The 14,706-nt window shown below is 42.5% G+C and overlaps 1 protein-coding gene across 2 annotated transcripts in view; it reads right to left on the reverse strand.

Annotated features, from left to right (window-relative positions):
- Window positions 1–13,884: 13,884 nt before the first annotated feature.
- Window positions 13,885–14,706, reverse strand: part of LOC134222341 (uncharacterized) — an 86,465-nt gene continuing 85,643 nt past the window's right edge. For both annotated transcript variants that reach the window (XM_062701509.1, XM_062701503.1), the window contains exon 14: window positions 13,885–14,296. In XM_062701509.1, coding sequence (XP_062557493.1) covers window positions 14,187–14,296 — 110 coding nt within the window. In that variant the 3' untranslated portion in view covers window positions 13,885–14,186. The remainder of the gene's footprint in view (window positions 14,297–14,706) is intronic.

Genomic DNA, 14,706 nt, shown 5'->3' on the forward strand with positions numbered 1-14,706 from the left:
AGTTTGGCTATATTGATTCTCAAATAACCAATTAATTCAAAGACGACTTGCATATAGCATTCATATTTCTCGATAAATATAAATCCGTAATTTAAGGTTTTTATACAGATTTGTATGGAATTCTGGCATCCCCCCGTTGTATGTACCATTCGAAGTTTTTGATGCGTGATTAACCAGGACTGCAAAAAACAGTAATTGAAACCAAGCGGGAAAAGTAGAACTGATACAATTATTTAAAAAAAGCTATGAGCTATTTTTTTTTTAGATGTGTATGATTAAAAATAATACTTTTGAAGACAACTTTCCACTAAAAACTGAAAGCAAGTTGTGCTACTTGTGTAAAGTAATTAATAAACGGATAACACTTGCAATATGCGTATAAGTATGTATCGATAAGCTGAGAGTAAGCAATGTTCCTTTTGAGGTGTAGCAACTCAAATCTAATAAAATTGTAACTATGCTTGCTCATTACGAATCATTTCAATTCAATTAGCTTAATTGATTAACAGTTATTTAACGTCATATCAGCATGTACGGAAATAGAAGCAATTCTAAAAACTTGCCTCGAAGTCCGGACATACAGAAAATGTAATAAAAATTATAAAGCTAATAATTCTAAAGCAATTTCTCTAATTCATGACAAAGATTGCTATCATACTATGTTAATAAATCACTAATACCCCTTGCAAATGATAGACAATAGAAATTCTGAGCTTAGTTTTTCTAATGTTGAGCCATAAGCTGCATCCTAAGAAAAACGAAATGTACCGTTGATGATGACATCCCTTCAAGTTTTACTTCTAATTTTCAAGTTTTTACCACAGATCACGGATTACTTACATTTGTTAAAATGGTTTCAAGTCTAAGAATCGTTCCCTGCATTGATAACCCAAGAAAAACTTGTCGAGATGGTAAATAAAGTCGAATAACAACAGAAGTGTCCGGATTTCGAAGCGTCCGGCAATTCGATGCAAAACGGTACCTGTTATGAACCATTAGTACATCCCCCTCCCTGCACTACCTGAAGAACCCTTCTTGCTTCAGATGTCAATCCTTTTTGTGGTACTAGTCTTCGTAACAAAAAGGGCACCATTACGGAGCATGAGATCTGATCAAATTATTCGTAGTGCTACTTGACCAACACCCCCAGTTGGGTGAGGGATAGAGGATGACGCACACACACACACACGTGCAAAATCGTTTTGGGTTTTCGAATGGAATTCTGTTCGACGTCTGAACAGATTTTTTCTGGGTCCTTTGTGATGGCGGAAATGTTGGGGCATCAAGCTGTAAAACTCATCTTTCCACAGTATTTCCTCATGTTAACAATAACACGCTGTAGCCGAGATCGTTCATTAGTTAACCTAGCGTTTCAACCACCTTCCGAATAATCGATGCCAATATGGGCTAAAATATAATTACAACTATTTTATAAACAAAAAAAAACTAATTTCATTACACTAATAAAGTTCAATTAAAAAACCCGACTTAATCCACCTACAGTGAATGGAACCCTTCTTACACTTTTGAAAGGTTATGGGTGCACTACTTATTATAATTTCTATGCATAAATATGAACTTTAATTGGATAACAAATAAATGAGGTTTTTATGCTCAAAAAAAGTTCGAATCTTTAGTTGATAAATTTTGTTCAAATTTCAGAGATAGCAGCAGGATCCAATAATTTTCAATAAAAATGCGCAAAGGTTGCAGATTTGACTTGCAACCAAGCCCGATGATTTGCAACCGTTGAAGCCCGAAAGAGTTCAAATCGAACCATAGATGGCTGAGATATTGATGTGGCAATTTTTTATTAGTTTTCTAAAAATATGCCTCATGTTCGTACTTCACAGATATCTCGGAAGCTAAATGTCCGATTACAAAAACATTTTAAAGCGTTCAATGGCAAAGACATAGCTTTCGTTTAAAGATAAAATCATGCAAATCGATTCACCGACAGCTGAGATCTTGATGTGACATTATTTTGCCAATGTTGTGAAAAAAATACTTCTAATGCATTATGTTCGTATTTCACAGATATCTCTGGAACCCAATATCTGACTGGGGAAAAAAATAATGGGTGCTATCGCGAAGCCATAGCTTTCGTACAAAAATGAAAGCGTGCAAATCGGATCACAGACGGTTGAGATCATTATGTGGCATTATTTTGTTAGTTTTCTGAAAATGCACTTGAGATTCATATTTTACGAATATCTCTGAAATTAAATGTCCGATTGCAAAAAAAAATTCTATGCGTTCAATGGCAAAGGCATAGCTTTCGTTTAAAGATAAAATCATGCAAATCGGTTCATAGACGGCTGAGATCTAGATGTGACATTTTTTGTAACGCACACACGCACACACGCACATACGCACACACGCACACACACACACATACATACACATGCTCAGTTCGTCGAGCTGAGTTGATTGGTATATATGACTTGGGTCTCCGAGTCTCGGATAAAAAGTCGATTTTTCAAGTGATCTTAATACCCTTCTTAGGGTGTGAAAAGGGTAAAAAGGGATATTTCAGGAAATTTAACAATTTTTAAAAAATACAAAAAGACTGCAGATTTGCCGCCTTAAATGGCAATATTACAGCTTCTGTTTAAGCCCAAAAGAGTTCAAATCGGGTCAGAGACGGCTGAGATATTGGTGTGACAATTCTTTATTAGTAGTCTGAAAATATGTCTCATATTCGTATTTCACAGATATCTCTGAAACCGAATTACCGATTGCAGAAAAAAAAATTAAACTTGTACAATGACAAAGTCATAGCTTTCGTTTAGTGTTAAAATCGTGCAAATCGGTTCACGGACGGCTGAGATCTTGATGTGACATTTTTGTAACGCACACACATACGCACACACGCACGCACACACACACATACATACATGTGCTCAGTTCTTCGAGCTGAGTTGATTGGTATATACGACTTGGGTCTCCGAGCCTCGGATAAAAAGTCGGTTTTCAAGCGATCTTTATACCCTTCTTAGGATATAAGAAGGGTAAAAAATGCAATAAAATTGTTAGTTAAACAAATAGAAAAAAAACCGTTAGCAAATTATAGATCAGGGGTGTGTCACACTTCGAACAACGGCACGTTCGTGCAAAGTTATCGGCAGCGGCGTGATGCCTAAACTGCCTACGATCGCAAATTCGTAAGTCGTAACAATCGACGTCGTCGTACCAATCGATCGAGGCGCTAACATCGACTCTGACCACTATCTGGTTTGCATATTGTCATTTTTTGCATCCATATTGCCATTTTTTGGATGGATGCTTCGACACCTGCGGGCGTATTGAATACAGCCATCTATCTAACTCCCCACCTGTCCATTTCTGCTGCCAGCTTAACAAGATTTCCTGATGAACTAATGTGAAAAATTCACCTTCCATATGGTCGCTATATGGCAACCATCTAGTGTCCTTAAGTGATTAGTTTACAACACCACATCCCATCATCCAGTTTGACTACAGTATTGCTGGTTCTCCAGTTCAACGGGTTGATCATGTAAAACAGCGGTTCTCAACCTGGGGGTACCTTCGCTTGCTCCAGGGGGTACCTCGAACAAAAATGCGTAATGGCGGATGTATTACAATTCCAATAAAAACTTATTGAAAATATCTTAAAATCTCTTATTCCAAAACTTTGTATTGTGGGGCCGTACACTAATTACTTAAGCAATTTTTCTGTGTTTTTCAACCCCTCTCTCCCCATGTAGGATTTTTCCCATACAAATCATTTTTTATATGGAGCTTAAGAAAATGGCGACCCCCTAGTAACATTTTGGTTTTATACTGTTTTTATCACACTCTTCTAGAGTAAATTATGGTCTTCAAGAGCGTTATAAAACTTAAAATGTTACTTGGGCCTCCATCCTCTACATAATATGCATGGCGATCAGTAGAACAAAGACTCCTGTCTATCCTAAGCAGAGTAGTGTATGAAGGGCTATGGGACAAAAGATCATAAGGAAAAAATGTCTACCTGATCGAGACAAAATATTGAATAATACGTGATGAACTTACTATAAGAATAAAAAACCACTGAAATAAAGTTAATTAAAACATAATAAAATTGAATAACATGCTTCCGAACTAAAATCAAGAATCTACAGGTTGGGATGGGAAGCTTCCTATTAAGAGATATGAAGGCTTTTTTCCGAACAGCTCAGTAGCTTCGTTGCAAGAAGCTTGGAAGCCTTCCTTCAAAAGGCTCCATTCGAAACAACTCTTAAGGTCACTCCTGACGGAATCCAAGTTCCAAAGTGCTCGCGTTTACGGAGGCACATCACTCGATTCAGAGGCGGCGCACAACTGTCATTTTTGTTGATTTAGCTTTGCAGCGTCGCAGCATGCGTGAAATAATAAAAATGACAGTTGTGCATTGCTTCCGTATCGAATGGTGTGCCCCCGAAAACGCGAGCACTTTTAATCTTGGATTCCGTCAGGAGTGACCTTAAGCCTCTTTAACACGTACGTCCCCAACCCCCATTTTACGACAAAACTCAAAATTCAAAACCATGCAGCTCAGCCAATTTCTAACGGATTTTCAAGCAATCTTCTGGAATCGATCACAAAATTCCTATAGTTTTAGGAACCGAGGTCAATTTTTGTCCAATGGCCATGGTTCCGGATATATTCCGGGGAGTACTAGGGTTACCTCCCTCCCGGAAAAAATGGTCACTGGCAGATCGGCTTCGAAATCCATCGTGCGACATGTCAAACTTCATGATTTTGCAAAACAAGTACACTGGAGTACATTTCGGCGAATTTCGATCGAATTGGCCACTCTCCGGGTACTTCCAAGGCCTGGTTCCCTTGGGGAAGTGGCCAATTTTCATTCGCTTTTGGAACCCATCTTGCGACATATCAAACTTCATGATTTTGCAAAACAAGTACACTGGAGTACATTTCGGCGATTTTCGATCGAATTGGCCACCCTCCGGGTACTTCAGGGCCTGGTTCCCTTAGGAAGTGGCCAATTTTCATTCGCTTTTGGAACCCATCTTGCGACATTTCAAACTTCATGATTTTGCAAAACAAGTACACTGGAGTACATTTCGGCGATTTTCGATCGAATTGGCCACCCTCCGGGAACTTCCAGGGCCTGGTTCCCTTGGGGAAGTGGCCAGTTTTCATTCGATCTTGGAACCCATCTTGCGACATGTCAAACTTCATGATTTTGCAGAACAAGTACAATGGAGTAAACTTTGGCGATTTTAGATCGAATTGACCACTATCCGGGTACTTCCAGGGCCTGGTTCCCTTGGGGAGGTGGCCAATTTTCATTCAATCTTGGAACCCATCTTGCGACATGTCAAACTTAATGATTTTGCAAAACAAGTACACACAAGTTCGATGATTCTCGATCGATGGCCACCTTCCGGATACTTGCAGGGCCTGGTTCCCTTCGGGAAGTGGCCAATTTTCATTCAATCTTGGAACCCACCTTGGGGCATATCGAACTTCATAATTTTGCAAAACAAGTACACTGGAGTCCATTTCGGTGATTTTCGATCGAATTGGCCTCCTCCGGGTACTTCCAGGTCTGTGCGCTGATTGAAATTTTACCGGCAGTGGCGATCATTTTCAGAGATAGATCATTTTCAGGCAGCGGCGGCGGTGTCACGCCGTTGGTGATCAGCGTGAACCAGTTTCAAGCGCCAAAATTTCTTCAGAAGTTCGTCAAGGAATTCTTCCAGAAGCTCCTCCACTAGTTTTTTCAAAAGATCGTCAAGAAATTCCTTTGGACATTCCTCCGTAAGTGCCTCTGGGAAGCTCCTCCAGAAACTCCTCCCGGATTTCGCCTGTAAGTTCCTTCAGGAATTCCTCCGGAAGCTCCTCCAGGAATTCACCTGGAAGTTCCTCTAGGAATTCCTCCGAAGGTTCCTCCGGGAATTCCTCCGGAAGTTTCTCCAGAAATTCCTCCGGAAGTTTCTCCATGAACTCTTCCGGAAGTTCCTCCAGGAATTTCTCCGGAAGTTCCTCCAGGAATTCCCCCGAAAACCTGGAATTGGCCACCTGGATTTCCAGGAATTTCTAGAGGATTTCCTAGAGGATCTTCCGGAGGAATTCCTGGAGGAACTTCCGGAGGAATTCCTGGAGGAACTTCCGGAGGAATTCCTGGAGGAACTTCCGGAGGAATTCCTGGAGGAACTTCCTGGATGAACTTCCGGAGGAATTCCTGGAGGAACTTCCGGAGGAATTCCTGGAGGAACTTCCGGAGGAATTCCTGGAGGAACTTCCGGAGGAATTCCTGGAGGAACTTCCGGAGGAATTCCTGGAGGAACTTCCGGAGGAATTCCTGGAGGAACTTCCGGAGGAATTCCTGGAGGAACTTCCGGAGGAATTCCTGGAGGAACTTCCGGAGGAATTCCTGGAGGAACTTCCGGAGGTATTCCTGGAGGAACTTCCGGAGGAATTCCTGGAGGAACTTCCGGAGGAATTCCTGGAGGAACTTCCGGAGGAATTCCTGGAGGAACTTCCGGAGGAATTCCTGGAGGAACTTCCGGAGGAATTCCTGGAGGAACATCCGGAGGAATTCCTGGAGGAACTTCCGGAAGAGTTCATGGAGAAACTTCCGAAGAAATTCCTGGAGGAACTTCCGGAGGAATTCCTGGAGGGACTTCCGGAGGAATTCCTGGAGGAACTTCCAGACGATATCCGGGCAGAGTATCTGGAAGAATTTCTCAGAGGCACTTATAGAGGAATATCTGGAGGAATGTCAAAGGAATTTCTTGACGATCTTTTAAAAAACTCGTGGGGAACTTCTGGAGGAATTCTTGGAGGAACTTCTGAATCAATTTTGGCGCTTGAAACTGGTTCACGCCGATCCACGCCACCGCCAATCACCAACATCGTGAAGCCGCTGGCTGAAAATGATCTATCACGCCACTGCCGGTCAATTTCACGCACAGGTCTACCTGGAAGTACCCGGTGGCCAATTCGATCGAAAATCACCGAAATGGACTCCAGTGTACTTGTTTTGCAAAATCATGAAGTTTGACATGCCGCAAGGTGGATTTCAAGAGTAAACGAAAATTGGCCACTTCCCCAAGGAAACCAGGCCCTGGAAGTTCCCGGAGGGTGGCCAATTCGATCGAAAATCGCCGAAATGTACTCCAGTGTACTTGTTTTGCAAAATCATGAAGTTTGATATGTCACAAGATGGGTTCCAAGATTGAATGAAAATTGGCCACTTCCCCAAGGGAACCAGGCCCTGGAAGTACCCGGAGGGTGGCCAATTCGATCGAAAATCGCCGAAATGTACTCCAGTGTACTTGTTTTGCAAAATCATGAAGTTTGATATGTCACAAGATGGGTTCCAAGATTGAATGAAAATTGGCCACTTCCCCAAGGGAACCAGGCCCTGGAAGTTCCCGGACGGTGGCCAATTCGATCGAAAATCGCCGAAATGTACTCCAGTGTACTTGTTTTGCAAAATCATGAAGTTTGATATGTCACAAGATGGGTTCCAAGATTGAATGAAAATTGGCCACTTCCCCAAGGGAACCAGGCCCTGGAAGTACCCGGAGGGTGGCCAATTCGATCGAAAATCGCCGAAATGTACTCCAGTGTACTTGTTTTGCAAAATCATGAAGTTTGAAATGTCGCAAGATGGGTTCCAAAAGCGAATGAAAATTGGCCACTTCCCCAAGGGAACCAGGCCCTGGAAGTACCCGGAGGGTGGCCAATTCGATCGAAAATCGCCGAAATGTACTCCAGTGTACTTGTTTTGCAAAATCATGAAGTTTGATATGTCGCAAGATGGGTTCCAAAAGCGAATGAAAATTGGCCACTTCCCCAAGGGAACCAGGCCTTGGAAGTACCCGGAGAGTGGCCAATTCGATCGAAATTCGCCGAAATGTACTCCAGTGTACTTGTTTTGCAAAATCATGAAGTTTGATATGTCGCAAGATGGGTCCAAAAGCGAATGAAAATTGGCCACTTCCCCAAGGGAACCAGGTCTTGGAAGTACCCGGAGGGTGGCCAATTCGATCGAAAATCGCCGAAATGTACTCCAGTGTACTTGTTTTGCAAAATCATGAAGTCTGATATGTCGCAAGATGGGTTCCAAGATTGAATGAAAATTGGCCACTTCCCCAAGGGAACCAGGCCCTGAAAGTACCCGGAGGGTGGCCAATTCGATCGAAAATCGCCGAAATGTACTCCAGTGTACTTGTTTTGCAAAATCATGAAGTTTGATATGTCGCAAGATGGGTCCAAAAGCGAATGAAAATTGGCCACTTCCCCAAGGGAACCAGGCCTTGGAAGTACCCGGAGGGTGGCCAATTCGATCGAAAATCGCCGAAATGTACTCCAGTGTACTTGTTTTGCAAAATCATGAAGTTTGATATGTCACAAGATGGGTTCCAAGATTGCATGAAAATTGGCCACTTCCCCAAGGGAACCAGGCCCTGGAAGTACCCGGAGGGTGGCCAATTCGATCGAAAATCGTCGAAATGTACTCCAGCGTACTTGTTTTGCAAAATCATGAAGTTTGACATGTCGCAAGATGGGTTCCTAGATTGAACAAAAATTGGCCACTTCCCCAAGGGAACCAGTCCTGGAAGTATCCGGAGGGTGGCCAATTCGACAGAAAATCGCCGAAATGTACTCCAGCGTACTTGTTTTGCAAAATCATGAAGTTTGACATGTCGCAAGATGGGTTCCTAGATTGAACGAAAATTGGCCACTTCCCCAAGGAAACCAGGCCCTGGAAGTACCCGGAGGGTGGCCAATTCGATCGAAAATCGCCGAAATGTACTCCAGTGTACTTGTTTTGCAAAATCATGAAGTTTGATATGTCGCAAGATGGGTCCAAAAGCGAATGAAAATTGGCCACTTCCCCAAGGGAACCAGGCCCTGGAAGTACCCGGAGGGTGGCCAATTCGATCGAAAATCGTCGAAATGTACTCCAGTGTACTTGTTTTGCAAAATCATGAAGTTTGATATGTCGCAAGATGGGTTCCAAGAGCGAATGAAAATTGGCCACTTCCCCAAGGGAACCAGGCCCTGGAAGTTCCCGGAGGGTGGCCAATTCTATCGAAAATCGCCGAAATGTACTCCAGTGTACTTGTTTTGCAAAATCATGAAGTTTGATATGTCGCAAGATGGGTTCCAAGAGCGAATGAAAATTGGCCACTTCCCCAAGGGAACCAGGCCCTGGAAGTACCCGGAGGGTGGCCAATTCTATCGAAAATCGCCGAAATGTACTCCAGTGTACTTGTTTTGCAAAATCATGAAGTTTGATATGTCGCAAGATGGGTTCCAAGAGCGAATGAAAATTGGCCACTTCCCCAAGGGAACCAGGCCCTGGAAGTTCCCGGAGGGTGGCCAATTCGATCGAAAATCGGCGAAATGTACTCCAGTGTACTTGTTTTGCAAAATCATGAAGTTTGATATGTCGCAAGATGGGTTCCAAGATTGAATGAAAATTGGCCACTTCCCCAAGGGAACCAGGCCCTGAAAGTACCCGGAGGGTGGCCAATTCGATCGAAAATCGCCGAAATGTACTCCAGTGTACTTGTTTTGCAAAATCATGAAGTTTGACATGTCGCACGATGGATTTCGAAGCCGATCTGCCAGTGACCATTTTTTCCGGGAGGGAGGTAACCCCAGTACTCCCCGGAATATATCCGGAACCATGGCCATTGGACAAAAATTGACCTCGGTTCCTAAAACTATAGGAATTTTGTAATCGATTCCAGAAGATTGCTTGAAAATCCGTTAGAAATTGGCTGAGCTGCATGGTTTTGAATTTTGAGTTTTGTCGTAAAATGGGGGTTGGGGACGTACGTGTTAAAAGAAGCTCGGAATGCTCCTGACAATAAGCTCGGAAACCCCTGCTCTGAAGCCTGTTTCAAGAAGGTCAAAAGCCTCCTTTCAAAATGCTCAGATACCTCGTTTCAAGAATTCTTCGGAATACAACTTTCAAGGGCCTTGGAAATCTCTTTTTAATAGGCTCGGAAGCCTTTCTTTTTAAGAGGTTCCAAAGTCTTTTTTCAAGAGGGTTGGAAGCTTCCTTTCAAGATGCTGAGAAGCGTCCCTTCAAGAAACTCAGAAGCCTCATCTTAAGATGCTCGGATGCCTCCTTTCAAAAGCCTAGGAAGCCTTCTTTCAAGAGGCTCCGAAGCCCTTTTCAAGAGGCTCGAACGCCTCAAGAGGTTCGGAATTTGTCAAGAGGCTTGGAAGCCTCCTTTCAAGAGGCTCGGAAGCCTCCTTTCAAGAGGCTCGGAAGCCTCCTTTCAAGAGGCTCGGAAGCCTCCTTTCAAGAGGCTCGGAAGCCTCCTTTCAAGAGGCTCGGAAGCCTCCTTTCAAGAGGCTCAGAAGCCTGCTTTCAAGAGGCACATAAGCCTCCTTTCAAGAGGCCCAGAAGCCTCCTTTCAAGAGGCTCAGAAGCCTCCTTTCAAGAGGCTCAGAAGCCTCCTTTCAAGAGGCTCAGAAGCCTCCTTTCAAGAGGCTCAGAAGCCTCCTTTAAGAGGCTCAGAAGCCTCCTTTCAAAGAGCTCAGAAGCCTCCTTTCAAGAGGCTCGGAAGCCTCCTTTCAAGAGGCTCGGAAGCCTCCTTTCAAGAGCTCGGAAGCCTCCTTTCAAGAGGCTCGGAAGCCTCCTTTCAAGAGGCTCGGAAGCCTCCTTTCAAGAGGCTCGGAAGCCTCCTTTCAAGAGGCTCGGAAGCCTCCTTTCACGAGGCTCGGAAGCCTCCTTTCAAGAGCCTTGGAAGCCTTCTTTTTGATTTTGAATTTGAATTTGATTTTCACATTTCAACATCCAGATTTCGTTTGCTGAGTCGTATGTTATGTTTTTAATGTTTGACCACCACTAGATTTAAGAATTTCATGTAGACAGCACAGTCCGATGAATAAATTACAAATATAATACAATACAATATGTCCTATTTCGTTAGGGTGGTTCACTCATTTTGCATTAGGGTGGTCCTTTAAGTAGAAAAAAAAAGATAATTAATGTCTACGATAAACTAACATCTTTTATTTTATCGTAAGCCATTATCAGTATTGAAAATGTATAATACTTCATTAGGGTGGCTCATTTATTTTCCAATAGGGTGGTTCTTGGATATGAAAATTAAAAACAAAAAAAAAACAATAATATTTACCAGTCTTTCTTTTGTGTATAGTTTGTTCTTGGGTTCATCTGCGGTCATCACGAAGTCATTTTCAACGTTGGTTAAGCGTCCCCCTGGTTCGAGGCTACTGGCAAAAAGCTATTTGCGAAAGTGTGGTGGTGCGGCTCGCACTACTAGTTCTGGCACAATTATCTTCATTCAACCCGGTGAGTCAGTTCCATTATTTTATGCATGTGGCTTGCAGTAGCGTTACATCAAATTGAAAGATAATTGCAAACAAATTGAATTCAACTTCATTTGGTTGATGAAAGTTAGGTTACTTTTTTCGATTTGTCCATGTCATTGCGGCAATTGGTGGGAAACGGTACACAATTCAAGTAGAAATTCTTCGCGTTCTTGATTGGGATACTGCGTTGGATTGGGTCTGTTCACGACGACAGGGATCAAAACATTCGATTATACAACCTTTTCCCGTCGATTTCTTCATCGTGAAGGCCTATTCACCGCGATAGGAAGGATCTAATTCGTTCGATAGTGTATTCGCCTCGCCGGTTCAGTTTCACGAAGAAACTAGTATCTCGCGCCGGGAAGGAAGTCCGTTTCGATTTGCTACCGTTTCCGTACGTCTTCCGTTTGTATGCTCGCCGATTATGCCGCCCAAGAAAAAGAAAATCCTCGCGGGTAAGGTGGTCCCGCGACAAACTTTGATCGCTCTGCGTAGAGTTAAGAAATACATCGCCGATTTTGATCCAATGCGTAATAGGTGCAAAGTGCAAGTGAGAATCGACTCTCTAGACAAAGTGAATACTGCGATTGCGGAAGTTCAGGACACCATCGAGCGACTAGATTGCAAAGAACTGGAGAAACTAGTTGTCGTACGAGTAGATTTCGAGCATCGATACTGCAGAGCAAAATAATTCCTGCTTTCAAAACTCCCCACCAGTCAACTTCCACCTTCTGTTGAGAGAGCCATCCATTCATTGTTCACACCGCAAAAATCGGAAAACTGCGGTGGTCCGGACACGTGTCCAGTGTGTTGGTCAATAACCCGGTGAAAGTAGATCTCGCCAATGATGCGACGGGCACAAGAAGGTGAGGTGCGCAGCAAGCAAAGTGGATCGATCAAGTGGAAAATGATTTGCTAACCTTCCGCAGATTGCAGGGCTGGCGACGTACAGTCATGGACCGAGTCGAATGCAGGAGAAGACTTTTATTTACTGCGCAGCCCCCTCCAGCCTAAGTTTAAGAAATAACAAATAAATAATAATAAATAAAATTTTGTACATTGTTATCCGAAATTTTATCCTGAAAAGGAAGTCTTGCCTTTCAATATGACTTTTCTACCTACAAATCTCAGCATGACAATTGGAGAAGTGAAAATCAGCACAACAGTCAGGGACGGTCTTTCACAATCAGTCTCCACGTAACACCAACATGTTTCACATCTTTTCGAAAAAAAAACATAATGCGCTTTATTCTTTTGGTTTTAAGTACTTACACAAAAAAATATCAAATCTGTTATACTGTTGATAATTTAATTTAATTTAAAAAGCCTAGAGTACTTGCTTGTAGTTCTGTTTTCGTCTGCTTAAAAACATCAGTTGCTTGCATTCTCGTACCGGCCTTCGACGATGTTCGCTTCTCGCTCAACCCTCGACCAGCTTCCATGCGCCCCAAACCAATCCATGCAATAATCTCACTCGCTCTCCCACGAACTGCCGTTTCCGGTTGCTTCCGTTCGATTTCATTTCCCTCACCCCATTTCATCCCGTTGGTAGCTTTTTTTTAGTACGCATGTACATGCACTGTTTATACCGCATCACTTGTTTCTAGTTGTAATTTTACTCATCTTCTTCATCTCTCGCTTAGGAAACCTTGGATACATAATTCAAGAGAAAAACGAATAGTTCCATAATATGCTTTATACATTTGCTTCGCCTTCTCTTTTTTCGGTATTTTTAACATTCTTCTTCGACCTATTTGACTGTCTTCTTCCTCGTCCTCATGTCGGAGTACCGTAAGCGCAATGTGATTCGTTGACTTCATTAATTCGCAGTTGTGTTTAAAGTTTCTTTTTATTTTGTTGCATTTTTCTGCTTTCATTCGAATTAGTAAACAAAGTGTAGTTGTGGGTGTGTCTGTGTGTGTATGTGTGATTTTAATATAAAATACACGAGAGGGTGCTGGAAGTGTGTTTTGTGTTTCTGTGTGTCCGTGTTCTAGGGGAGGTACGAAAAATTTGCTTAAGAATTCAATTACCGAGCCAAAACGAAACCGAATAATATACAACATTGAAAGGCTTTCGACTTTAAGTTAACGGGGTAATATTTTCATTAGAGTCCGTACAAGGAATAAGGGAGACATTTCCAACAAAAGCACAGGTATCAAGAAGGTTCTCAATCACAACGATCACATTCAATAGAGGTTATGCTTCTGCGTCTATCTCGATTATTTCGTTACAAGAGTATATTGACTATAGGGCTTTTTCTTCAGAAGTTTGTATGTAGTTTGTGCCTGCACTGACGATACTCATGGCGCCCAAGTGGAGGTCTGTCGGATGATTTTGGCGCTCTTCATTCTCACCGATCCCTCCTGGTACGATTTATAAAGGGTTTTACTCAATTCTCATTCTGTTCTATCTCACCGACATTCTTTGTATACATAATATGCTTACTTACGCTAAATCATCACTTAAGTGAAACCGATTCGAGAAAGGAAGATTTGTTCGCTTTTTCTGTGTTCTTCGCAGGGAGTTTGTTTTTAAATGTAGATATAAATAAAACCAAAGGGATAAAACAATAAAAAATCATAAGTTTATTTGGGTTCTAAATTTGTCTTCACTTGTATCATACTAAATCACTTTGTACAGTGCGGGGATGTACATCATTTTTTTTTCTTCTGATAGGTTTAACCGTTGACAGTAGTAGGTTTTTATTTGTGTTGAATGCAAGTGTGTTCTGTCGTACGAATATAGTCCAGTTAAATCCAGCTCCATGCTCAGTTTTGCCTCTGACGCAACGTCTTACCAATTTAGTAGCCGTACCATCAGATCTGCTAAACGCCAAATGCCAATCATTGCAATTTACAATGTGATCATCTAAGAGTAAAGTTTAACAGCAGTATCGATAATGCAGTGAGAATCATCCAGCCCTTGTAGTAACGGTAGTGTAGCGTTATCGATGTGCTTGTGTCGCCGCATTTGCCTACGAAAAAAATACAGATGTTGTTAGATTTGTGGAAATTCTGCGGAAAATCAAAAAGCTGAGCTCTACGTAAATAAGTTGTGCCTTAATCCCAGTGGAAGTATAATGATGACAATCAGAAAAAATAATATTTTTGTAGATCCAGTTGAAAACCGAACTGAGCTCTCGCGACAATCGCATTTTCTCCCATTTCCGAATGTCGCAAGTCATTCGGAATCCGACGGGATTCCATTCGGAATCCGACGGGATTCCATTCGGAATCCGACGGGATTCCATTCGGAATCCGACGGGATTCCATTCGGAATCCGACGGGATTCCATTCGAAATCCGACGGGATTCCATTCGGAATCCGACGGGATTCCATTCGAAATCCGACGGAATTCCATTCGGAATCCGACGGGATTCCATTC

The sequence above is a fragment of the Armigeres subalbatus genome, chromosome 1, assembly GCF_024139115.2.
Source record: "Armigeres subalbatus isolate Guangzhou_Male chromosome 1, GZ_Asu_2, whole genome shotgun sequence".
NCBI lineage: Eukaryota > Metazoa > Arthropoda > Insecta > Diptera > Culicidae > Armigeres > Armigeres subalbatus.